General features: G+C 37.6%; 1 protein-coding gene across 5 annotated transcripts in view; it reads right to left on the reverse strand.

Annotated features, from left to right (window-relative positions):
- Positions 1 to 22,980, reverse strand: part of SLC30A9 (solute carrier family 30 member 9) — a 36,023-nt gene extending 13,043 nt beyond the window's left edge. Inside the window, exons 1-10 of one of the 5 annotated variants that reach the window (XR_008971969.1) lie at positions 22,694 to 22,979; positions 20,662 to 20,838; positions 17,355 to 17,417; positions 13,414 to 13,513; positions 11,960 to 12,052; positions 11,496 to 11,578; positions 9,950 to 10,008; positions 9,132 to 9,199; positions 4,405 to 4,507; positions 1,128 to 1,183 (exon numbers count right to left, since the gene is read on the reverse strand). Coding sequence is in view for 4 of the 5 variants with exons in the window: in XM_057407523.1 (XP_057263506.1) it covers positions 1,128 to 1,183; positions 4,405 to 4,507; positions 9,132 to 9,199; positions 9,950 to 10,008; positions 11,496 to 11,578; positions 11,960 to 12,052; positions 13,414 to 13,513; positions 17,355 to 17,417; positions 20,662 to 20,838; positions 22,694 to 22,790 (899 nt within the window). In the remaining variant the exon portion in view is untranslated. Of the gene's footprint in view, positions 1 to 1,127; positions 1,184 to 4,404; positions 4,508 to 9,131; positions 9,200 to 9,949; positions 10,009 to 11,495; positions 11,579 to 11,959; positions 12,053 to 13,413; positions 13,514 to 17,354; positions 17,418 to 20,661; positions 20,839 to 21,487; positions 21,611 to 22,693 lie in introns of those variants that run through there. The other 4 variants (XM_057407523.1, XM_057407525.1, XM_057407527.1 and 1 more) reach the window with 4 other exon arrangements.
- Between the last annotated feature and the right edge of the window lie 4,436 nt (positions 22,981 to 27,416).

The following is a 27,416-nucleotide window of genomic DNA, read 5'->3' on the forward strand; positions in this document are numbered from 1 at the left end:
CCTGGAAAAACATAGCTAGTACACACAATGACATTAAGCATAGATATTTTTCTAATTCTTTTTTAAATAAGTTATTTATGCAGCTATATTGATTTTTATGCAGATACTGAGGATTTTACTAACAGAAAAAAAAACATACTTTAACATTTTACAGAAATGCTACTTCTAAATGAAAACTTCAGCCTTATAGGCAGCCAGCCTACCTATTTTATAATGCTAATTTAAAGGAAATAAAATTTGTGACATCTTTTCGTAGTTCAACTAACTGCAGACATTCAATATTTTCAGCTTTTAAGAGCAACTAAACCAATATTGAAAGTGTACCTTTGTTTTTTTACTATTGACTGCTACTACAAATGGTACATTTCTTTAGCAAAATCTAAAAAACAATAGTACAAAGACTATATTTAGAAAGAAAGGAAAAAGTGAAATGGGGGAAGGAGATAAAACAAATATTTAGACAAATTTAAGATTGAAATATTTTTCAAATTACCTGATGCTCTTAATGAATTTTAAGAAAGAAAGAAACAATTCTTTAAATGAGATGTATTTTCAACTAGTGCTTACAATATGAATGATCTGACCAATAATGTGAAGTGTAAAGCAGGTCAACACCAAGAAAATATCACAGAGCATATAGCCTCTGACTTTCATGAAGCTGTAACAGCTAACCAGTAACATCCCTATTACTCAGACAAAAACAAACAGCAGTTTGAGTCAAACACATCTCTATGATACAAGTAGCTGCCCTGCAGAAAAGAGCTTTGTTTTAAATAAGTATTTTTTACTTTTAAAAAAAACTTATTCATGTGAACATCATTAAAAAACAAAGTAAAGCTATCCATTCAAAGAGGCAGAAGAGCCCAAAATAACATAAAGAAGTAATGTCAATTAAAATAATACACATCAAAAAGCATACCACAAAAAAAGTATAGCTTGTATCAAACCACTGAAGCTGTAACTTCTGCAGTTTGAAAAAATCTGCAGTTTTCTCTCTTTCAAAATCATAAACAATGCATTTCAGAAATTATATGAAACAAGAGATTAAGAACAAGTTGCTGCAAAAACAAGAACTGATCTCACTCCTATATAAAATTACAAAATCATTATTTACTCAAAAAGCTTACGGATGACTAGGGTCCGGCGTCCTTGCAGACTGACTGATGCCCAAAGCTAGCAATGCCTATTCAGGATGAAAGGAAGCAAAACTTTATTAAAATATGAAAACATTTAGAAACATTCTGTATCAACAGAACTTGAATGATAAAGGCAGATGCAATTTGCCAATCTGCACACATACTTTGTTACTGATATTGTACAAGAACTGAAATACAATCCTCAAAATCTGTCATCTACACCTACTGCCCCCCCAAAAATTACTCCCATATATATACTATATAGAACTATATACATAGTGTGTATATATATAATTAATATTAATTATAATTCTATAATTGCAACTGAAAGTGAACATTATGTACAATCATAAGTGTTGTTGCTCTACTTCAACGTGAAGGAATGAAGTTGTTCAGGGAACAAAGCTATTTAAATAAATCCCTCTTGAAGAGAAATTATACAAAGAGTGTGGTGATGGCACACTACATTTAAAGCAATAATTTTATACTGCAGCTTCCATCATTACAGAAATATTCCAAACTGAAGAAAAATATTTTGAAGGAAGAAATAAAAACCTCTCGATATCTAAATGGCCCATTTGGGATATATTTATTTAGGCATGTGTTAAACTTGATACAGTAAGTTATAAATCTAGATCTCGATTTTGCAAAGCACGTGCTTTGTTTTACAAGTCTGAATTACTGAAGCATAATAACCAGTATTAAAATTTAGACACTTCAGTATTCACAGCAGCAAACTGCTTTGAGGCAGCAAGTTTTCTCCTGTGTTTTTCCCAAAACCACAATGAAGTATTAACTTTCACAGTTAACAGAATAGCTTTTCTACATATAAAGTGGTAGATAATACCACAATCAAACTTGGTTCACCTATAAACTGACACAGTTGGCCAACTGAAAATCACACACCTGAAGGCTGCCTCCCCATAATTTTCTTTTAAGTATTATGAGCTAGGTTAGTAGTGCCCCTGTCTTCACTTCAGAGCTGGAACAGCTGAAAGGTTGTGTGAAAACGTTTATTGAAAAATAGCAAGCAAAATGCAAGTCTTCAACTCAGTCTTTCTGGACACAGAAACATACTAGGTTCAACCAAAGCAAAAAGGTAGCCAAAATTTTGTTAAAATGCATTTTAGGATATTAAGTCTGCTCCAAGATTTCATACATTCCTCAAATGTGGAGGAGCACTGTTGCATTTTGTATGTGTCAAAAGCTATCCAAGGATTTCTCTTGCTTGAGCTGCAGGAGGGTGTCAACCACTCATCTTGAGGTACTTATTTTGTTTCCAAAGCCTTACTGGTATCAAAAACAGCAACAAGAAGAATTCCTTCAACGGTGGAAGAAGGGAAAATTTCAGCATCTCATAATGAATGCCTCAAGCATACTAAAGAAAATAGTGAGACACAACATTAATTTTGTCTCTGCATACTATATTATGTGCCCAGCTCCGACTTTGCCACATCAACTATCAACGTAAATGTGCCAAGTACATGGCTACTTGGGCTGTGAGAGGCTGCTAAGGCAGCCTACAAATAGAAAGAGAGATGCACAAATTCTCATCATTATTCTACTACAAGATGACTAAGCAACAAAGCCTGTCATTCTATTACAGTGACAGGAAAAGTATTTCAAGTTAACATTTAACCAGAACAAGAAAGAAGCATACTATGTACTTCCTCTTACTTTCTAGTCCTACTTACAATCCATAAAGTAGCTCAGTATAGTTCTGCTTACTACAACTCCTCTCAAATTTCAACTGATTTCTGAAAAAACTTCAGAACCTACACTGACATGTCTCATTTTTACATTAATACAAATTAAAACACACCCTTTTTTTTTTCTTTTATTATAATCTGGACAGGCACTCAATAGTACTTCAAGATAACTGACAGATACATCACTGTTGTCCAGGAGGAACAAGGCAGAGCAGAAGAAGCATGCAACCCAAATTACCAAGATTTTGTTCTGACACCATGTCCTAAAGATAAGACTGGTCACATTACACATACCATTGTAACAAAATTAAGCCTATCCTGGGACTTATCTGCTAATGTTTATATATATTTCTAATAATATAACCCATTTACCCTTTTCTGGTGCACTTTCAAATCTTGATACTTACAGGGAAAATAAATTGCAACTGAAGTACAGAACAATGCAAACCCAGTATTTTACTAAAGAACAGAAGTAATTGGGGCAGGTGGTTTGAAATAATGTAGATGTATTATAAACAGTATTATATTAACAGAAATACTAGTCCAAACTTGATCATTACCAGCAACTCTTTCTAGTTTCCTTCTGCATTTAAGGCTTCTAGACTAGGTCAGTTATTTTACTGTTAGCTTATAAACCCTCCATCAGATCACTGGCATCAAATTAAAAAAGAGGAATAAAATGTAGCTAAATAAACCTTCTGAAACCACCAGTTTTGGCAAGTAAATCTGCAACTGAGTAACAACAGCTTTGCACTCAGATCAGGAAACAAAAGAAAGAGCTTTGAGCTTAGCAACTTTTCTGAAGTAATGTGAATTTCTGACAAAATATGCCTTCATCTGCCTACAGTTTGATAAAAACTGTATATAGCAATAACATTGGTTTGTGTCTCTGGGAAGCTAAAAAAAGTATGTGTATGCTACAGGCATACAGAAAAAACTGCATCTTCTTCCCACTGCATGCATAGAGAGCTTGTCAGACTCTGGGCAGGCTTTGTAATCACCATGACTGAAGCCAGAAATTACTTAATAATAAAACACAAAAATACCCTCTCCCAGAAGAAACTGCTTACTTAAAAACATCTTTAAGACTGTTTTGCCTCCAGATTATTTAAATGGTCATTAGATTAAGTATTAGCTTTTTTACCTCCTAGAATATATTACTAATAATTCTAGAGAGCATGTAAATCATACAAAACAGTACATTATCATGGATATTGAACAGCAAGAGCACTGTAAAGACACACCACAGCAAAACCTGAGAGTCATTTTTAAAGTTCTGACTAACACACTTGGAAATTCTAGGCTTATCTACAATGCCAGTGTTATCTATGAGCAAACTTTATAAAGAAAAAGGTATTCTGCTATGCATTCTAGTCCTCCTAAATAAAATACTGCTTCAATTTCTCTGATGCTTCCTGTTTAGACAGCATAGGCAACTAAGGAGCACTAGCAGATTAAATTATTGCTTTCAAGTATGATACAACTACTGTAAGTATCTACCTTTATTCCTGAAAAATTATTATAAGTGCTAACTTAAGCAGAATAGGAAAAATACTCACCTGGTTACATGTGTCTGCTAAAGAATGTATGGCTTCTGAAAACATACTTGCAGAACCCGTGTAAACCCAAGCAAGTAGCTTAAAGAAAAAATTCAACCCATTTCTGAAAACAAAGAGAAGAAATAAGCTAAAGAACAACAGAATATCTGGTCTTTAATATTTTCAACAAAACCACAAGTGCCCTATAACGATGCATTACCTGCCAACAAGTGGCGAAACCACGTATCAGTTTAATCATTACAGACCTATACAGGCAGGTAAGGCATACAGATTTTCTGTATGGTTACTGTTAAAATACCCTTTCAGCTAACTTCATATGCGAACATTTTTTTTATTTTTCAAAAATCAGTAACTTCTAAGCAGTTACACTTCATGAAAACTACTATCACATTCGCTACTTAGAACAACTAATGGCCTTACCAGTGGGAAAATAAGTCTTAATGATTTCCTTTTCTCTTTCAGCTCCTTCTTTCCTTTTTTTTCAGTCGTTTTTAATTTTTGCTTTTCAGTCCTTTGCTACCCCCTCCTAACAGTGGAGTCCAAGGTTCCCAACTTTAATCTCAGCATGGGCAATTCCAAGTAAGATAGAAACATAAGACAGCAAACAGGAAGGCAAGGCTCTCATCAGATTACACTGTAAAAATTATCTACGGAACTTTTCTATTAAGATGCCCAGTGTGACCTGTCAAGCCTTCTTAGGTTACAGGCTCCCTGGAGTAAGCATCGTGTTATGCTGTTCTGAGAAAGGTAGCTGTCAACACTAAAATCCAAGTTTATATTCTCACTTCAAACATTCATTATCAGAATCAGTAGAGTAATTGTTACAATCATATTGCAAAGAAAATTAGACTAGAGGGCTATTAACATTCTCCTCTTTTTTAAATATATTTCAGTTTATCTTGTTAGCAATTTTTTTAAGTATTCCAATGAAATTGTTATAAGTAAATATTAACAACATATTACAGTGGCATTCTTGAACAACCAGATGCCAAAAAAAATATATTTAAGTTACAGGAAGCACAAAGTCCAGCCCCTTGCCATACACCAAATTATGTAATTGATTATATCAGATTCATTTCCAAGGTCATCCTCAAAGAATTTCTGTGAAAATACATTTTTCTTTAGCAGTGTTTTCTATAACTGCTTCAATACAAGGGCCAATTTTTTCTCATTGCCTCATGATATGGTGAATCATCACCATAATTTATAGGTGGAAAGTAGAAAATGCACACGTTAGTGGATATTCCAAGAAGAACAGAAGGCTGTTGTGTCATTAAACCACAATTTAAACTCCCTGTGTTAACTATAAGTTCCTCCAATTCACAGCATAGTGCATCTTCAGCACAGAAAGGAAATGAAATAAATTACAGTGAGATTCATGCGCACAGTCTCTTTTATTTTTCTCTGTGTTGTGTTAATGGAGTTGACAGCTTATCTGAACGTACATTTCAGTTGTGGGGCCCCCACCTGTTCAGATGACACAGTAGGCACTTCGATGATACTATTTCACCCCTACCAATTATGAATTTGTGGGGAAACATGGCATCCTAGAAATCTGAAAAGAAGCCATACTAAGATTTCCAAATGTGAGGCCCAATCTATTAATCTATTAATGATGTCCAAGAAGTTGGAGACACAGGATAGAAAGAGTGCTATGCAGGAAATTATTAGTAGTGATAGGACAAGGGGTAATGGGTTAAAACTTAAACAGGGGAAGTTTAGATTGGATATAAGGAAGAAGTTCTTTACTGTAAGGGTGGTGAAGCACTGGAATGGGTTGCCCAAGGAAGTTGTGAAGGCTCCATCCCTGGCGGTGTTCAAGGCCAGGCTGGACAGAGCCTTGGATAACATGGCTTAGTGTGAGGTGTCCCTGCCCATGGCAGGGGGGTTGGAACTAGATGATCTTGAGGTCCTTTCCAACCCTAACTATTCTATGATTCTATGATTACAAAAGCCATGAGTCTATAGAGCCATCAAGGCTATTTAGCATTTCCTTTCTGACTAGATGTTTGCATCAATGTAAGATAATAAGATAAAAGTCATTTTGGAGGAAAAGAAAAAACAAAGTCAGGCTTTTACTGCAAGTAAAATATGTTCTGCTTTAAAAAACAAATTCACCACTGCATTTGAAAATACTAATCCCTATGAAAGCCTAAATTCTATTGAAGATACAACTACTAACAGCAGAAAAAAAACAGCAGATTCTGAGAAAACAGATACTCAGTACCTCAATCAGTTTGAAACAAAATTATCTGTTACGTAAGTGACCACCAAATCAGAAATTGTATTCTCTATTTTACCGAAATGAACCAGACTAACTGATTTAGCTATCTCACTTTTATCCACATGGACCTGAAACAGTAGGAAATCTTAACAGAACTTAAACCAAAGATAGGTAAAGTCTGAAAAAGATTTATTGTAACGTTTCGGACATCATGCCAAGAAATAATGCCCAATGCCCACCATGTTTCACTAGGTACAATTCTATTACTGTTCTTACTAAAACTACTACTATACAGAATTTTCTAATAAGCCTCTCTTCTGCACATAGAAAACGAGCAATTTCATTCAACACAACTGTTTGTAACGGTATTCCAAAGTCCACGGAGGAGGCAAACATTCACCAAGAAAACTGGGGGAAAGGAGGAAGAAGTGTTGAAACAGATACACATCCTCCTTGCTGTCAGAAACCCTGTCAATTTTAATGTAAAGTCTAAACTTAATTGGTAACTTTAAAATGTACTGATTAATGAAGAGAATCAGCCTTTCTCTGGACAAAAGAAAAAAAACACTACCACAAGCGCAAAAGTAGATCAACATCAATTACTCAAAACACGGTTTTCCTAACTTAAATTACAGTTAAAACAAACTCAAATCTATGCTGACTGAACTTGAAAAAAATTAAAGGGCACTTCTTACAAATTTATCATTCCAAATTTGTTTTCAAGGATAACCACAACAAAACCCCAAGATGTATATGGGGAACAGAAACTATGAGGAACTGAAAAATACATACAGGAAATTGCACTGCGATGGGACTGCCCATTTTTCATACTCTACCTTACCACATAAGCAATGGTCTAGAAGGACCTGGTCTTATTTACTTTAAAAAGTCAAAATAATCAAACTGGAAATATTAAATATTTAGATCCATTATGAATCTATGGGGAAAAATAGTCTATTTAGGCTTGAGGTATCATTTGAGAACTAACCACATTTCATCACATCTATTTCTAGAGAAACAGTAACATTACTAACACCCTGGACCACTTGTAGTTTTTAATAAATCTTATATGCCATGCAAACTTTGTATTGTTTAAAAGGTAAAGCATTAGCATGACAATGAAATCACTGCAACAATGCCAGACTCTGAAGGATGTTTTGCTAAAAAGATATTGTTCCTTTTTTGTTAAAAGCATTACCTTCCTGTGTTTTCTTACCACAGCTTCAAAGCTTTTCCTTGCACATAGCAATTCTATTAACTACACGGAGGGTGCCAATGCAGCTAGTCTCCCTTTGAAGCTAGTCAGAACTCTGCCTTTGACTGAACCACATTTTATCCTCACTATGGAAGCCTGAAGTTTTTGAGAAGCCTATCAAATTATCAAAACTGAGAAGTTAAGACAGATTGGCCTTTCTTGACCCCAAACCAGAAGCCACTAAAAATCATGCTGGTGTCAAGAAGATCAGGGCCACAAACAAGGAAGCACTGATAGCAGTCTTGACTAATATCTCTGAAAAGCCATCAGGTATTTGAGTGCCACTTCTAAAAAGTTCCACATCGAGATGAATGAGCAATACAATAGGCTCTACAAGCTTCTGCTGGCCTAGCTGCCACGCATTCATCTATGAAATTACCTAATCATTCAAAAGGTACTTATGAAGTGCAGAGTGCAATGTTTATAGCAATGCCCTGTTTACAAAGGAGGAGGAAAGGTCTGTTTTCTCTAGACTGCAAGAAAGTGAAGCGGGTAAAAGTGATCATTTGGGCCCCTCCCCATTATTTTTTTTTCCATTATGAACACCCATACTAACAGTTCTTACACATTTTTATTTAGAAAGCCCTGAATAATTACTAGTAGAACATTAAAGAGGGAGGTTTTCAGTCAAACATTGTTTGACGCTCTCCCCCTTTCCCCAGCAAAAAGCATATAGTTTTGTAGGTAAACTCAGAGCTATTTTCTGCTCAAAATGTTGCTTTCTCCCAACAGAAATGTAACATACTTCTGTGTATTTCATGCCAGATAATATCTGTATTTGTTTGCTTTAAATTGGTATAGTTAGTTTTGTTTCATTCAAACTTATATGTGAAAGGCAAAAACCACCTAAAATATCCCTGAATAACAGCAGAAAGAAGTTAATTCTTTTCTGTTGGAAGATTATTTAAAATATATGAAGCTCCTCTCATGAAGGGGAAGCAAGAAAAAAGGACAACTTTAAATGCCTGCCTCTCCATGTCCTTCAAAATTTTAGGTTTTGCTTTAATAAATCGTTTAGTCTGATCAAAAAATTTGCTCTTCTCTGATCACAGATATATTTTAACCCTGATCACTATATATTGGTGAATGTATTTACCGAAACTCTGTCCCACCACCAACAAATAAACAAATTATTAACATCAGTTACAGAGACACAGGTATCTTTAACTTGAATACAGACTGTTCTCATTTCCAGGATAATAAAAATAAATAATTTTCTCTTGCTTAAACAAAACTTTTTTAACTTACATGCAAATAGCTACCATTACCACCTTCCCTGGTCCCTTGAAAAACATAGCTGCTGCACTGGAGCGTGGCTAAATAAAGAAATAAGAGATTATTAAAATAAAATCACCAAATCTTTACGTCATGAAGGTCCTACCATACAGATTATTTAATAAAAACTTTGCATTGCCCTGCTTTGCGAGAGTGAAGCTACAGGCCTTGAAGCCTTAATGCTCACCCAAACTGCATTTGAGCCTTACACATTTCTACAAACGGATGGCTATAAAAACGATGAATCACCAACAAAGCCTCCAGCAGGAGACACTGCAAACATAAGGACAGGAGCCAGCTGCACAGCAGAAAGATTAAGACATCATTCTACCATAGAAGAGCACCTGGATCTAGGGAATGGGTTGGCTTAAACAGAGAGGAAGGGTCAGTAGGGTATAGAGCAAAGTGTTAATGTTTTGGGTTTTTTTCATTAAGAAGCATACTTTGCTTCTATACATGAAATAAAATTGCAGCTGTATTTGTGAATAAGACAACAACTGAGTAAACAGAACACCTTACTGGCCACAATAACATTACACTTAAGTGTAATTAAGTGGATTACACTGCCACAATAGGAACTCATTTAAACCGGCATCATAATATTTACCACTGCACTACAACCAGAGACAGATCTTGTACATTATGGTGCAAATAAATGTTCCAATAACATTCAGCTAGTTAAGCTTATGCAACCATTTAACAACTGTTCTCTTCTAAAGGTGTCATAGTACAGCTCATAGCACTTTTCCAGACAAAAAAAAAAAAAAAAAAATCTTTAAAACATCTCTTACCTTAGTATTGCCAAAGAACTCCTTGTATTCCCACAACAGCCTTTGGTTTCGAAATAGTTCTGCAATACAAAATTACCACCACAAATACATAATAGGAACCAGTATTTTCTGGATTTTTTTTATGCTGCAGGTATCTCCTCCTAGAAAGGGCTACATGGTCTATCTTTCCTTGTGATAAACTCCTCTCCTGGTATTGCTAATCAGAAACCTATTGTTATATACACATGCAAAATGCCAAATACAACCTATTATCCTATACACTGTTGCCATTTCTACCAACAAAGGACGATACACAGAGGCAGAAAACTCCAAATACACTGCACCACATCCAGACCTTCTAGCACCCCCTTCTCACCCTTTAACCACAGAAGAGAAGGAAAAAGATGTTACAAGCTAAGTCTTTTAACATCAGTATTTTTGCATCCACTAATGATGTAACTTGAAAATAAACATTAGTATATTACAGTGTCTAGAAGCTGTAGTGCTAGATTCTTCCCTATAGAGCTATCCAAAGTACATTATACAGAATAACTTAAATAGCCTAAAACAGCCAGTAGAGTACAAGCTGCACGCTCCGTACAAACGCTTACAGGTGCCTTAACAAGTGCCTGCAGCTCTAGCCTTTTTACTACAAGGGTGTTCCAATGGCAAAACTGTTTAAAAAAACTAATAATAGTAATTTACAAGACCACTAACTTTAAGGTGCATAATTAAGTACCTTGAAGCAATATTGCCTCTTCTGTGACTTTAAGTGGCTAGATAAATCAAAATCCATTACAAACTACTTATCTGACAATATCTTATCTGTTACTGACAATACCAGCAAGGATGACAATTATTTTAAACAATGATGCGGGGGTGTTTTCCCCACCTTCTGAAGCACAAAGGTAAGCTGAATTCATTTCAGAAGAAACATATATGAGTAACGGTACGGTATAAAGATTTGGACTGGGTTTAAGTCTTTTAAAAATTAAAAAAAAAAAAACACAAAAAAACCCAAACAAAACAAAAAAAAAACCAACAAAATTTTTGAATATTCTAATCTAAAAAAAAAAAAAAAAAAAAAATCACAGTAGTCACTAGTCGCAAACTACCATAATTGTTCACTCAACTCCTGGGGATCCCCCTTTAATAAGGTGTTCATATGTCCACATAAAGTACGTGTGGCTCTAAACCCTTTGGTGTGATGACTCCATTCACTGATTTCGGATCTGTGACACAGTGATTTCAGATCCGTGACAAAGTGTGTCAAAGTGTCTGGTAATACTAGATAAAAATTGAAAGCCCCTCCTAAAAAGATGAAGCATAGCTATAGGTATCAACTGAATGCATTCCTTGGCGTACGACAAGCAAATTGCAAGATAGTAACAGACTACTTCCGCTTAGATACTAATGTGTTACTCTACATTATGCTATGAAATCGTATCAGCAATTGCTCATTCCACATGTGTATGTTCTCAGTGAGATGATTTCTAAAAAAAAAAAAATTAAAAAAAATCGTACTTTGTTGTTTTCATTTTAAGTTATTTGAACACTCTGTACTCACTTTCTCTGTATTTGATCTCTGCCTCTTTACGCCGTTTTCTTTCTCTTGCAAGAGCCTCTGGACTACCCCAAACTTCAAGAGACCTGCACAGAGTGAAAGTAACTTAGCAATGGTTCTATTATGCAACTTCTTTTCTGTTTGGCTACATTACAAATGCCTTTCCTAAAAGCAGATCATCGTATCATTCTTTCTCATAGGAAGCCATGCAGACTACTCAGTAAGGGGCAAGAAGGGGCTGAGGACAAGCACTTCATCTTTAGACACATGAAACAGACACTCCAACTGTATATACCCATGTAATTATTGCAATAATAAGGGTATAAAATGTGTTCCGATAGAAAATGGAAAATATTATTGCCCTTTCACATTGTAAACCTGACTTCTAAAAAAAGGTGGGGAGGGGTCCTCTCTCATATAATACATTTTAAATGATGCAAACATTTTTTTCATACAAATGTTCTTACTTTGCCTCTACATCCGATCTCAGATACACAGTGAAAGTCTCAGTATCATCATGGGGGCTTCGTCGTTTAATTTTCCTCAGCTGGTCTAAATCACTAAGGAAAGTGGACAAACAGTTCAGTACAAGAAAAAGTTCATATTATTTTACTTTTACTTTTATGCTTGGGTGATCTTCCTCAACTTTGATGTTATTATTTTGCAGACCAAAAACCTGAAGCTGTTTACTTGCACCAAACAGAACAGATACAAAACATGAAGCAACCAATCTCTAGGATACTACTGAAAACAACTGTGTTTTCCTCCACACTCAAAAGTTCAAATCATGTCCTCAAACTATGAAATACTATACATGAAAGAAAGTAATAAAACATTGTATACTATGACATCCAATGAATCTGCATGTAACTGATAATGTGTACCAGTGTCAAACAAGGGGGCTCATGGCTTAACATCTTGAAATGGAAATCGTAAGTGAAATGACATGAAAAGTTAAGAAATGTAACCTCAAAACCTACACACCCAGCACAAGCTGCAAAAGGTTAGAGATAACAAAGTTACTTGGGGAAACAGATAAATGTACTGTGCTGAGCTACATATTGGAGCATCTACATTGAGACGCATCAGGGATTTATATTTTTTTTATTTTTTTTAATACAACAGAACATTTCATTTTTAGCCCAATCAGTTATCTAGTCCTATTTTCATTTCCCCTGCTACCCCTTTTGGTCAATCCAGCAAAACTTGAGCTAGGTATTTCTCTGCACAACAAGGTAGTTATGACAAAAATAAAGCTGAGGACTAAAAATAATTTGCCACTGGATTCTCTATATTCTGGTGACATATACTATATGAAAAAAACTAGGGAGCAACAGTGACAGCATAAAAAGTTATAAACAAAGCTGTTAAGCCTTTAGATTTAATATGGGGCACACACATAATGCATAAAATCCAACAGACACCTCAACTACAGCAATACTTAGTAAGACCTGCTGGCACAGCACACAGTAAAAGGTAGTAAATATGAATCAAGTAACAACAGTTAAAATTGCAATTAACCAGATTATATTTTATTCCAAATAATAGAACTCACATTATGAAGTTTTCACTCATCTTTCACAGATGTTAACATCAAACCATCACGACCCAAAACGCTGAAGAATTATTTGCCATTCCCCCTTATAACTAGCTGCTGACTCCAAAACACCCCCCAAGTAGATTTAGGGTCATATCAGTACAAATAAATTCCTTTAAGCAGCAGCTACGTAAACATACAAACTAAGTGCAAGTTCCTACACTATGTAAACAAGAACTAACCTCAGCCACTTATAATTACATAAACCACAACAGCATTTAGAAAGTTGCTATACAAAAATCACCCTAAAACTGTAATTATATTTGAATCACATATGAACAAACAAATATTTACAATTTAAATCTCAACTCAGCCCCATCATACCTGGATTTAAGACAAAATTCATTTATTGCTCTTACTCCAGTGATGAAGTTATTCTTTGTGTATTTTGGTCCATACTCTCTTTTTTTAAGGACTGCTTTCACTTCAAAACAGAAACAGATAAGCAAGTTAAGTCACTCATGGAGACTACAGCAGATATTTCAAAATTCAGAGTTCAATCTAGTGTCATATCACAATACCTCTAAGTACAGACCTGAAAACAATGCTTTATCAGCAAGATCAAAAACTTACAGTGAAGAGAAAGGAACATTCTTCATTGTGGAAATGCATACAGTAGAATAATTTACCTCCAAAAATTACAATTTACCTACATGCTAAATTGTAGTTCAGGGCTCTCAAACATCCACTGAACTGCCACTGCCAGCTACCTCTCCAACTTTCATGTCAGAGATAGTATTTGACTACTAGGATAGCATTCAAATATGGCAATTCAGAAACACTTGCTTTAGCAAATGAAACAGCCACACAGAGATCCAGTTGATTTTTTCCAGTATTCAAGCAATTCCACCTTCTGCAGGTAAGAGCTTACAGAGTACAAGAGCTTCTGCGGAGCTTGCAGAGAACTAAGACTGTGTATGTCATTTTTCTCAACTATTATTTTCAAAATTAGCATACTTAATATTAGGCATTAATAGCAATTAAAAATATAATTTTATAATGCTTTCTGTCTAGAAGATGTACTCTTACCACATCAGATTTTCATGCACAAGGAAAAATATTCAGAAAAAGGATAAATGGAATTTTAAATTTATACCATTATTTCCTGCTTCTATATACATACATAACTTCAACTTACTTTCAAATGGAAGTCACTATATGTTCATTTCCATTACAAACATTATATTTACTGGAAGAAATGTCAACAATTGCTGAAGGATATAACATTAAAGAACACAACTGAAAACAAAAAGCTCAAATTCTGCAGGTGAGAAGACTTACGAGCACACATAAATTTCCTGTGCGTCACAAGATTGACTATAAGATTTCTGAAGTTAGTCCAGAACTACTCCTTAAGTCATAGGATACTTGCAGAAAGCTACTACTTCCCAAAGTTCTACACTGTCTTATTTCTGAGTTTTGAAATCCTGAAGGCAAAATACATTGCTTGACACTCAGCAATGCACTAACAATACAGGTAACAATATTTATCATAATAATCAGATTTCTGTCATCCAGTTTGATCTTACACAATTTTTTAAGTACTTGAGCACTCACATTCATCCCACAGTGCTCCTGAGCAAAGGTGACAAATTTAAAAAAAAAAAAAAAAACTCCAAAAAACAGTCCACCATTTACTAAGGTTAGAACAGGGCAAATATTTTTAAACAAGAAGAATGCCATCTTTTCTCCACATATATATTCAAAGCATATTAATCTTAGTAAAAAATGAGTCATGGATTTATCAAATACTTACTAATCCATCTTCCAGAAGCACAGATAAATTTCACTAAAAGAAAATACTATAACCAATTGTACACCGCAGAATATCTCAATGAGCCTACCCCTAGTTCAATTAACTGTACAAAATAGGCGATAAATACAGAGGGGGAAAAACCAATTCGATATTTCCAAGATAAAGCCAAATAATAGATGATGTAAATAAAACACTTTAAATTGCAAAAAATTGTTAAGATCAGTGATCCTTTTAAAATGTTATTGTCTTAGTAACACTTGTATCAGTAAGTTTCTAAGTTGCAATAGCATCTGAAGGCTAGAATTCCACTTTCTAAACACTATCAAAATCTTTAACAGTCTTGCTTGCCTATAATCTAGAAGCAAAACTCTTTCCACTGAGAGATACATCTCTTTTTACAATTATTTCTCAGTCTCTCTTATTTCTCCTATCTACCTTGCATGCTCCCCATGCAGGCATACACTAAATGACAACAGACCCGAAGAAACTGACATAAAAGATGTAGACAAAAGCTTGCAGAAAGCATACATCCAGAGATCCTGATCTCACCTTGTTACCAACAAGTATTACAATTTCATGTTTCTTTAAATTTGGGAAAAGACATGAAGACATTTTCATAGAGTTTATGGTCTGCTGAGTCACTTTCACTCCAGAGATATTTTTTTTTAGAGAGTTTAAAGAGAAATGGCAATTTCTATTTTGATAAAGTTCTTTCCATACAGAGAAGGCCAGAAGTGATCAAAAGCACAGGAGTTTTTAATAGCATAATTCTCACAATAGCATCACAGAAACTATCAGAGTGAAGATGGAGTGAAAACAGCTTATGATAAATTAAGAACATGAAATCATAAGAGAAAGTTAAGCACTTATTTTATCTACTTCCGTTTTTAAATAATGTAACTAATGACAAAAGCATGTATTTACTTGTATGGAGTTTACATGGCAAGGTTTTGGTAGCAGAGGGGCTACAGTGGTGGCTTCTGTGAGATGCTGCTAGAAGCTTCCCTCATGTCAAACAGAGCCAATGTCAGCCAGCTCTAAGACAGACCCACCACTGGCCAAGGCTGAGCCCATCAGCCACAGTGGTAGCACCTCTGGGATAATGTATTTAAGATGGGGAAAAGGTTACTGCTCAGGAGCAACCTCAGCCAAAGAACGGAGTGAGAATGTGTGAGAGGAACAGCTCTACAGTCACCAAGGTCAGTGCAGAGGGAAGCGAGGATGTGTTCCAGGCACTGGAACAGATTCCCCTGAACCTTGTGGTACAGACCATGGTGAGTCATGGTGCCCCTGCAGCCCACGAATGTCCACAGTGGAGCAGAAATACACCTGCAGCCCATGGAGGACCCCATGCCAGAGCAAGGAGATGCCCAAAGGAGGCTGTGACCCCACGGGAATCCTGCACTGCAACAGGCTCCTGGCAGGATCTGTGGCCTTGTACAGAGAGAAGCCCATGCTGGAGCAGGTTTGCTATAGGACTTGCGACCCCCCAGGGGACCCACGCTGAAGCAGTCTGCTCCTGAAGGACTGCATTCCATGGAAGGGACTCGCACTGGAGAACTTTGTGAAAAATGGCATCCTATGGGAAGGGCCCATGTTGGAGAAGTTCATGAAGGACTATCTGCCATGAGAGACACGCCTTCACCTGTTCCCAACACTGGAGCAGAAGAGTGTGAGAAGTCGTACCCCGAGGAGGAAGGAGCACAAGAGAACTGACCACAACTACTGCTCTCCAGCAAGGGGAGGAGGTTGAGAAAACTGGGTGCAAATTTAAATCCAGGAAGAAGGGAAAGTGTTTTAAGATTTATTTTTTTGTTTCTCATTACCCTATTCTGATTTGATTGGTAATAAATAAAACTCATTTTCCCCAAGTCGAGTCTGTTTTGACTGTGACAGTAATTGCTGTCCTGATCTTGACCCACAAGCCTTTCATTAGATTTTCTCTCCTGTGTTTAGATGAGGAAGGGGAGTGATAGAGAAGAATCGGTGGGCACCAGGTATCCAGCCAGGTCAACTCACTACATTACTACAGACACAACTGGGAACATTACATGACTCAGATTAGGTACTTCATGTGGTCAAAATATATTTAGAAGCAACACTGATTAGATTAACTTAGCAATAAGAAGGAACAGAGGAAGATCAAGCATTCAGCTTAGCCACATTAGGTCTGCAATGGTGAATGGACATGCCTAAAAACATGAAAGGAGGAGAGACTGTGATAACAGGTAAGAAAACAACTAAGTCTTTTCCTGACAAACTCATCAGCTCAAATAAAACCATTAAAAACTGCACAGAACAGTGAGTAGTTAGAAGGCATACTGCTGTATTTGATTTTCCAGGAGTCAATTTCAAACAACTGGGTACCAAACAAAGCTGACATACAAGTGTGTTTTAAAATGTTATTCACATAAACTTGTTACACAATTGAAGAGGAACCATGGTTTCCTTACACTCTTTTTAACTACTCACAGACAGCAGCAAAGTTTTAATACAAGTACTTCTTTACCTTTTACTTGGATTGGCTCTTTAAGGACAGACTGCTTTTGGCCTGCATTGGTCTTATCTTGTCCTGTGAAATAAAGACAAAGCTCACTGTAAGCATGGAAGTGCCTACCTTTTAGTAAAGAGTTTAGTTGACATAAAACAGGAATGTCTCTTAATATTGCTTTCCACCCTGACAACTAAAAAACATTTTTGCTAGATTTCTAAGATTTAAAACTCTCAACATAAAAACACAGCAACAGTAAAAAAAATAAATAACAAAATAAGACATTGATCAATAAACTCCCAGCAGCTTGCAGAAGAGCACCAAGTTGCAACAATACTTCAGAAAGTATCCTGAAATTCTGAAAAGCATTTTAACAGTATACGTTTAGTCTGGGACAAGTTTCATGCAGAGTTTTAGACCAGTAGATATAGTTAATTTGATACAGTTTATGGCTGCGGATTACTAGAGTCTCACAAAGCTTCCAAGCTGCAATTCAGTTTTAAGCAACTGAAGCTTTTTCCCTTAAAAAAAGCTCGCTCCTTAAAATACACAACTTTTAAATTAAAACCCCCAACTCCTGGGTCATAAACTGGACAAAGTGTTCCACTGGCTTTGAAATTTGAGGATATGCTCAATAAAAAGCCAGTGAAATATAATTTACAGTAAAGTGAAACTTAATATTTGGAAAATAATAAATTCCATTAATATCAGTGAGATTTCTACTTAGAAATCAGAAGTTCTACTTGACAATACAAATACTGCATCCTTGTCTGATACATCTTGACATAACTTTCAGAACAAAAACCTTATGATTCTAACACGTCAAACCACTCTTTTGTGCCCTAACACTGCAGGTTTGCTAGGTTTGCTACACATCCACAGTCATTAACAAAATTAAAACTTACATTATTGAAAGTGATAGACCAAAAAAAAAAAAAAAGAGAATTCTCAAGCACGTTTGTGTTAATTAATGAGATGATCCTAGCTTAACATGCTACTCAAATTACTGAAAGGTCAGATTTTCTTGAAGTTTGGACTACGTAACTATCTTTCCATGAGGTAATTACTTATTGCCCTAACAGCAACTGAGGACTAAGGCTAATGATAGTACACTTTCTTTGAAAAATAATAACGTAAATTCATGAAACTGATTTTACTACACAACAAAAAAGGCTGGACCATATATAGCTAGCATTCCTAATACAATCACCCCATCAGTTATTGTTTAACCTGAAAACAAAAGCAAAAAACCCTTTGCTGTTGCTTTTTTTTCTTACCTCATTTCAAAAACCAGGCAGCTGATCTATCAGTATTCACGATAAAACACTTCAGCTAAGATTGCTTAACAAAAACTGAGTAGTAGCTTCTTTTCTAAAATTGCGTGCAACCATTTATGTCACTAAAAGAAATATCACTGCCACTACTTAACAGAAGATTGGGTTATAAGATTTTGCTTCAATTTGCAATTACTATTTTTCAGACAAGCAGAGGTTCATAGAACTTTCAAGATGACTACATTAATATTCTAAATATCACATTAACAGAAAAAGCATTTCCCAAGTTTACTGATAAAGGAATGGAGGTGCAAAAGAGATCCATTATTTGCTAAACGCATAAATTACTGGAAAAGTGTAGAAATCTTTACAAATAGTATATTACTTTTCAGAATTTTATCAAACTATCATGCATTTTTAAAATAAACAGTACTAATATGTCTGTGATGCCATTAAAAAACGTTAAAACTTTCTATCCCCTAGACCCCAGAAAACACCCCTTATATGAAGCATGCAGATAGCAATATGCATTCCAGAATAAACTCCAGAGTGACTGTGCACAATATCTCTAGGCTGCACATGTCAGCCCCCATTCTCAACAAAAAGCAAGCCTCACGGTGCCCATGCGACACAGTTACACTAGACGTTTACACGGCTCAGGGCTGTGCTGCCACTAAAGGGCTGCACCTCCACAGCCGTTTTAGAGACAATGAACAGGATCAGGTTACTGATCCTACCTGTACCCTAGCTCTGCAAAACAAGAAAGCAATTTTTCACAAAACAGGCCTAAACGTCAATTAATGCCAGCACAAAAGGGGGACTAATCAGACAGCGGTGGAAGATGGTGGGAACATCCCTTCTGATGATAGTGAACAATATGAAAGCAATAGTGCTAGGCTATTTTCACGTCTGATTTTTAACACCGGTAACCTCACATTAGGAACCCAGAAAATACCAACAACTATAACTGGCTCTACAATCTTTCATTGTATTCAGGCATTCTTCTGCAAGGATCTCACCCTCTAGCAACCACCTTCAACTCAAGACTTTCCAAGAAACATAAACGGTCTTAAATATTATCCTCTTCTAAAATCCAATCACAGACTTAAGAAATAGTACCAAATTGTTACACTTAGAACAATATATAAGAGCCACTTACATTATCCAAGCATCAGAAAATTAATACTTTAGCTGGCTCAAGCTACTAATTTTTAAAGACTGCTGCAAGCCTCAGGAATTTACAAGTTACTAAAGAAAGAATGAATACCTAGTAACCTGACAATAAAGAAAGGAAATTTTCCTTAGTAGATCACCTAGTTTTAGAAAAAAGCACAAAGAGAGCTTTCTTTTTAAAAAGCATTTGTATCTCTTTGGGAAACAGCAGTCTCCCACTTAACAAGAGGCAAAAATAGAGGACGCTATGATGGAGCAAGGACAGGACAGATCTGAAGTTTACAAGCACCTAACTAGCACAAGATTGAGAATCAAACTGAACGGGAAGGAGGGTCAGGTTATGTTCATGTTATCACTTTAAACATGCATGCTGCAGTTCTGACAACCATCAGATTAGAAAGCTGCAGCAGATGAAACAGCTCAACCTTCTTTACAAGTCACCTATAGCCTGATGTGGAGAAGTCACAGTGGCTGGTATTCTTACTCATTCAATCTTTATCACTAGTAAATTTCACACAACCTGAAATACTACAAAAAGAATTAAAGTAAGCAAGCAAAATCGTGAAAAGTAACCAATACATCCCATTTCTTATCTCTTAGATTACTTAATCCCTTCTGACATCCACGCTTTATCATCACCACTTTTAAATCTGATTACTCTAAACTTAAATCCTTTAAATACCAGACTGACAAAGACATAAATTTCAGCATTCCTCCCTGTTTATGCATTTGAAGTTTATATACAGATGCCCATAAGCAAAAAATACTAAGAATTCTGCAACCCTAACATCACACAACTGGGGAAAAAAAAATTAATCATTAAATACCTACAGTTTTTTACACTTATAGAAATACTCTTTATTTTAGCTTAGTACTACCTGTTCCAGCTTTATGCAGGGTTTCTTCAGGGATTGACCCTTTTGTATCTTCTGATCCAAGATCTTTTTTTTGACCATTGGAGGTATAAACTCTCACTTGACTCATCAACTGCACAGGCAGACGATGGCATGGCAGAAAACAAGACAGACTCCCACTTTTCACTGGAGCTTGCCATCCTAACAGGAGGAGGGAAAAAAAGGTATTTCAGGCAACCATTTTGTAAGGGAAAAGAAGGGAAGGTGGTACAGCTATACCCGCCTAAGTTACAGGAATTTAACTTTTAAAATTTGCGCTTCTTTTACCCACGGTTAGGAATATCAAACAGCAGCAGACAGCATGTTTTCACTGCCTCCCTTCAAGCACCCACTTTTAAAGTTCATTCTAGCATTAGAGGCTTTTTAAAAGATACAAAGCTATTTGGTAAGACTGGTTGATAAATTAAGCCCTGTTCTAGTCCTACTGCCTCAAGTTTTTTAAAAAACAAATATTGATACAAAAGCAAATACAGAGCACTTCAGAACTACCAGCTAGTGTTGCCATTTCATTTCACCCTGTGTACACTGTGTATAAACCACACCTTAACAATTAAGAAAAATTGAACTGCGTGCATTACACATTAAAAGCAACTTGGTATAGAAATTACGTAGAAAAGCACACAGCACTGCAGAAAACATTTACGTAGAAGAATTTAAAGTTCTCCAACAGTTGCAACAGACATATTACAAGATAAACATGCAAGATCCCCACTGAGAAATCACCCTGGGAAGGCAATCTTTGATTTCAAAAGACTAGCCAGAAGGAGAACTGTATGTAGTACAGGCCAACCTGTATTAGCAATGAGTTTCTTTTAGGCAGCACAAATACTTCTACTGAGAGAGCAAATGACTCCTCCAACAAGAAATGCAACAGGCAAACTGGCTGCTCTGGAAAGCACTCATTAAAAGAATAGAGTAAAAAAAAAAAAGTAAGCAGTGCTAGTAACTCGAGTCATGCAAAGTATGACTAATCATATATGAACAATGCACCTCCCACAAAATGGCAATATTTTATAAATATTTTATAAAACTTTATTCCATCAAAAAGTCTCAACAGTTTTCATTTCATTTTAATCCTCTATGGTACTGAAGCATCTGCACGTGTGCATAGACTAATTTGAACCTTACAGAAAAACAATTTCACTAAAAAAAAAATTCAGATAAACTCCAATTATTAGATGCTGCTGATGTGACAAAAGCCCAGAAGAATCAATACAGCCCAGTGAACTTACTGTCGCTTTACATAACGCTACAATAAATACATGGCATGAGATGAGCAGTGTTGTTTCCTAAGCTTTGGTGATACTAGGCCAACTGAAAAAGGGAAACTTAAGTCGGCATGTTTAGAGGACGTTCTTCCTACTAACCCACAGACACACAAGGAATCATTAAAGAAAACGGGTACTGTTGTAATTTAAGCATAGGTGATTATACGGAGAGGGCCAAAACAGGTCGGAATTTAAACTCCATAGGACCTGCGGCCTAAAGAAAAAGCCTGGGCTCATTCCTCAGACCAACACAAACCCTGTAACGCTGCGCTTTATTTTATACAATTACAGCAAACTTCAGCCCCAACTCGGACTTGACGTATGGGTTTTACTCCAGACGGCAGCCGATAGGGCAAGCGGCCTACAGCGGCCGTAAAAACACCCGCGATGCGGTGTTACCCTCGTCAGGGCACGCCTCGCCTACCGAGGCAGTTACGATCTGAACATCGCCCTTTTAAACACTGATACCCACCACGCGGGCTGTGCTCCCGACGGCTTGGAGATGCCCGTAGGAATCCCTTGCGGCCCTGCCGGCGCCCGAAGCCGGCTGCCACCAGCCGCCCACAAGCCCGGGCACTCGTTGTTCCCCGCACAAGCACCCAGCTTGATTACAGCTTTTTTACGAGACTTCACCGAGGAAGGCGAGGGTCCGCCGGCCCTGCTCTCCCCGGGGAGCGTCCCGGCAGTCCGCCGGCGCAGAGCAGCGGGCCGGGCCCTGAGGGACTCACCGTGGCAAGCGCGCGGGAGCGGCACCGTCCGGCAGCGCAGGTACAGGCGGTAGAGGCCGCGGCAGCCCCGCCGCTGAGCGGCCAGGGCCGGCATCATGGTGGAGATCGCGCGCGGAGCCCGACCGCTCGCCGCCGCCGTATGCCAGCGGGCGGCGAGCGGGCGGCGATTCGCATCGGAGAAGCCCGGCGCGGCTGCAGCGGAGCTCCAGGAGACCCCGAGCGGCGATGGCAGCTGGGAGGCCAGCGGTGGGCGGTGCTAGGGCACCCGGATGTGCGAAGGGACCTCGGGCCGCCGGGCTGACGCGACGGCCACTGGGCCGCCGCTGACTCACCCGCTCCTCGCGCTGCGCATGTGCGGAGCAGTCGCTTCGCTTCAGTCGGCCTTACCTCAGGGTCGTGCTCGCGGTGGTGCTGGGCGGTGCTCGTCTGACCCTGAGTCCCGTCCCGGACTAGACGGTATCGGGCTGGCGGTTAAGATCGGCTCGGTCCTCAGCGCCCCCGCCTCGCCTGCAGCGGGTCTGCATCTGAAATGCGCATCGAGAGCGCCTCCTGGTCGGGAACCACTCAGTTGCTGCTCGTAAAGAGCAGGTAACGTGTGTGCGTGTGTGTGCTAGATTTGCTAGCACGGGCAGTAATAAGACTCGTATGCCAAATCTGTTTGCAAGATTTTTATGTGTGCGCTCCCATACGCTAAAACGTGCTTCCCGGGTCAGTGCTGATAAAACCGGATGTCTGGGTTTCTCTCCCCTTGTTATTTCCCTTACCATTATTATTAGTGGTAGCAGCAGTGATTTGTGTTATACCTTAGTTACTGGACTGTTCTCCCAACCCGTGGGAGTGACATTCTTTCGATTCTCCTCCCCATCCCTCCGGGAGGCAGGTGAGGGGGTAAAGGGGAAAGTGAGTGAGCGGTGGCGTGGTTCCGAGTTACCGGCTGGGCTTAAACCATGACAGAAGATCCAACACGGGAAGACTTCTTTCTCCAGCGAGCGAGTGCCCTGCGCTTGATTCTGCAGTCAGAGGGTTGTGATCTTTTCTTGTACTCACCCTGGCCTTTCTCACCCACAGTCTGGCTCAGGACCGTGCATGTAATTAGCCCCACTGGGAGCAGATTACAGACCTTTGTTATAAAAAAAGCTTTTCCAGAATAGCTTTGATACTAGTTTACATGACTGACAAAATGTCTTTGGCTTCCTTGTCTTCATCTGCGTACTGGGAGGAACATGGGAGCTCACCAGAAGTTAGCTTGGCAGGGAATGTGGATAATTAATGCACCTGATGATCCACAAAGCATTTGATCAGCAAGGAGAATTAGTACAGTAACTGTCTTTAATGTACCCAATTAGATCTTGAGCAAGGCTTGCTGGCACATAACTTCTTTACCAGCCAGCTAGTGATTAGCATTGACAATAGGAGTTTTCCTAGAAGCCTGGTGGAGGCAGATTGAAGTAAAATACTTGCATAAAATAATTAACACCCGTCTTCCCAGTAGTGCAATTGCAGCCATATCAAGTGAATTGGGAGTATTGCAGCAGATGCTGTGTCATTAGTACCAGATGTACAGCAAGGGAGTTAAACACTAAATTCACTGCAAGCTGTAAAGTGGCAAATGTGAGGTCAATTCACCAGTTTTAGTTGGGGTCTAGCATGCAGCTGATGCATGGTTTGCAGGCTGCTTGTTATTCTGGCAAGAGCCTAACAGTAAAAAGAAACATGAAGTTAGTGGAGTTTCCTTTCTTTTCCTTTTTATTTAGTAAAGAGGTTTGAAAGAATGTATAAATTCTTGAAACATTTGTAATTCCTGAAGAACCTCTGCTATATGCTAGAAGAGATGCTAACTGTTGCAGTACTTCTAAAAATACTTAGGTTTATAATTTCCTACCCAAACCAAATGGATTTACTAAACTATTTCATATTCTTTTATCCATCTGAGTAACTGAATTTGCCTTGTCTGGTTTTGTTGCTGTAAATCTGAAACAGGAAGTAAAATAATAAAGCTGGAATAGCATAAACAGATTTAATAGATACTACCATTGTGGTGATCAACCAGGATCTACATGACCAAGGGCTCTGCATAAACCTTTTTAATGATAAACTCTGAAATTTGGGAAAGAAGACAAAGAAACAAGCAAAAGAGCATCAGTAACAACCTATTCAGTGTGGGAAAGCTAGGCATGTGAAGCAATTGATAGTGAATTACCATGCCTCATGGCATGTAGCTGTAGCATTTTAAGACAAAATTCTCAAAACCTTATTTATGAAGCATCACAACCATTAGTTATCAATCACTAGCAGTGAATGGAGAAATGCACTAAATGGTAGGGACCTGTTTACGTATTTCAGCATATCCAAACTATATTAAACAACTTTTTGCCTATGGCAAAGACTGCTGTATTATATAGCCATAGTGAATAGGGGAGATTGTGGTGCTCATTGAATGACAACATTTTCATTTAATATAGTTGGGAGTTGCACCCTAAGGTTTAATTGTGAATAATTGTTACTTAACAGCTATTTTAAGGCCATATTGCACAAAATCAAGACAGTTTAAAGAAAATAATACAATAAAACCGCATTCACAATCAAGTTGCCAAGCTCTTAGCCAATTAAAAAAAATATTTATATACACCATGCTTGTACAGTGATTTCTGTGCTATTTGTACCTCTGGCTGGGGGAGGGAGGTTGCTTGTATACCTATCATGTGAAAATCTGCATATATTGCTCACAAGAAGAGGGAGGCTGTCTACCATATCAGGGTCATTTCCTCAGGCAGCCTTTTGCAAAAAGCTCGAGAACCTTAAACCAAGACAAAAGCATATTAGCCAGTAAAAACTTAGAAGATTCAGTTGCTTTACCAGGTCTTCAGGAAAAACAGGGACTGTGTAGGTGCAGCCTTTTAAGATTTAGAACCTGTTTTACAGAGACACTTGGAAAGTTTGCTTAAAACTACTTACAGATCAAGAAAGACAGGCAGCTGGATTGAAACATAGATCTTTGGAGACTTTATTCCTCGTTCCTGTTTTTTTAAAAGAAACAAGTAACTGACTGGATTACTTGAGCTACAAACAGTACATCATGATGGAATTCTTTAATGTTACTGCCTTGCAAGAAATCTGTGATACATAAAGGCTAATATATGGTGAAGGATTTTAGTGTTCCTTGTACAAAAAATTATGTGATGTAAAGCTAATTTAAATATTTTATAATCTGAAATTCATTAAAGATTTCAAATTCATACAGCAGAGACTTGCAATGTCCCCAGATCAGCAGCAAGAGCTGAGGTAAGGACTTAATATAGTTTAAGTTACTCTGAGAATCCCATAATATCCAGCCTTATGTCTTTCATACAGCATAGCTGTATGATTTTGTACCTTTTATGATTCTACAGATATATTGTTGACAGCAAGAAAATTCATACTGATAGTTAAAAAAATAAAAGTATGAATACATATAAAGTATTCAGTGATCCCAAACAGCCTTTAAGCTTTCCAGGTAAAATATTTAAACAGAAAAACTATTTTGTGACAAGCAGGTACATGAGGGGTATGACTCTTCTGAAACACAAAATGTTGTATCTTCAGAAGTCCATGTAACACCACTGAGTCACATAGGTCTGTTAAGTTATATCCTGGTCGCTGGGTCAGAGATAAACTAGAAGCAAATACCTTTCATTTCCAACATGTGGATATGTGTTTTCAATTATTAACATGCAGTTCATTCACCCCAACACCAGCAAAGTCATCTTCAGTTTCTGGAACTGTGTGCAGCAGTGCTTGGCCAGCCCTTTTGACCCCAGCAGCTAATGACCTGCTGCTGCAGCAGCTCACAGTCCTCGCAGCACAGACTGGCAACCACATCCTTTTCCCTGGGAACCTGGTGACTCACACTAGATCTGGGAGGCAGAGCTGAGATCACTACTGCAGAATCAGTTGAAGTGGGAAGAGGTAATTCCAGAAAACAGAAAGGGTTTCACAAGAGCAGACAACAGAATGAGATAGGACAGGTAAAGAAGGGAAAAGCTGTGAGGACAGAAAGCATCATAATAAAAATCAGTGGGAGTTATACTGGGACATATGCAGCTACAGTCAAACTGGGGAAAAGGGAAAGATTTATACAACGTATATCCAGAAATATGCACTTCATGGTTATGCAGGCAAAAGATGAAAATATTAGTTCCTGGACCAATAATCCCACACCCACCCATGTAAGAAAGACTACAATTGTAAAGCAGCAACATCCTGAGCAAAAAAGAATCAGGATTCTGCTACTACTACAAGGATTTTACAATGTATGTTTTAAGACCTTTATTACTGGGATGCTCTCGCAGATCATAGGATTTTTTATCTTCCCAACAATCACAACAAACATTTGGGCTTGTGAGTAGTTACTTCTTTGAAGAAACCTTAACTATAAATCTGGTTTTCTTTTATCTCCTTTCTAATGCGTAAGGCAGATAGGTACTTGTGAAGCCAAAGTACAATAAACCATGGAACCACATTATTCTCCTACTCTCCTGTAGCCAATAGACACAGGAGGAGCAGACTGAATTACTAAAATGTTTTGCTTCATAGCTGCAAACCAGCCACTAGAGGTCAGTGGTTTGGAATAAAATTAGCACATGTAACAAAAATTCCATTTCAAATGACCAAATTATGTTGTCAAATATAATTTCTAGCTTTTGAGTAAGGAGAAAGAATTCTTAAGGTTAGCAGCAGTTTTCTT

Source organism: Pezoporus wallicus, unplaced genomic scaffold (genome assembly GCF_028554395.1).
Source record: "Pezoporus wallicus isolate ANWC-B61680 ecotype Strahan unplaced genomic scaffold, APGP_CSIRO_Pwel_v1 contig_2492, whole genome shotgun sequence".
Taxonomy (NCBI): Eukaryota; Metazoa; Chordata; class Aves; order Psittaciformes; family Psittacidae; genus Pezoporus; species Pezoporus wallicus.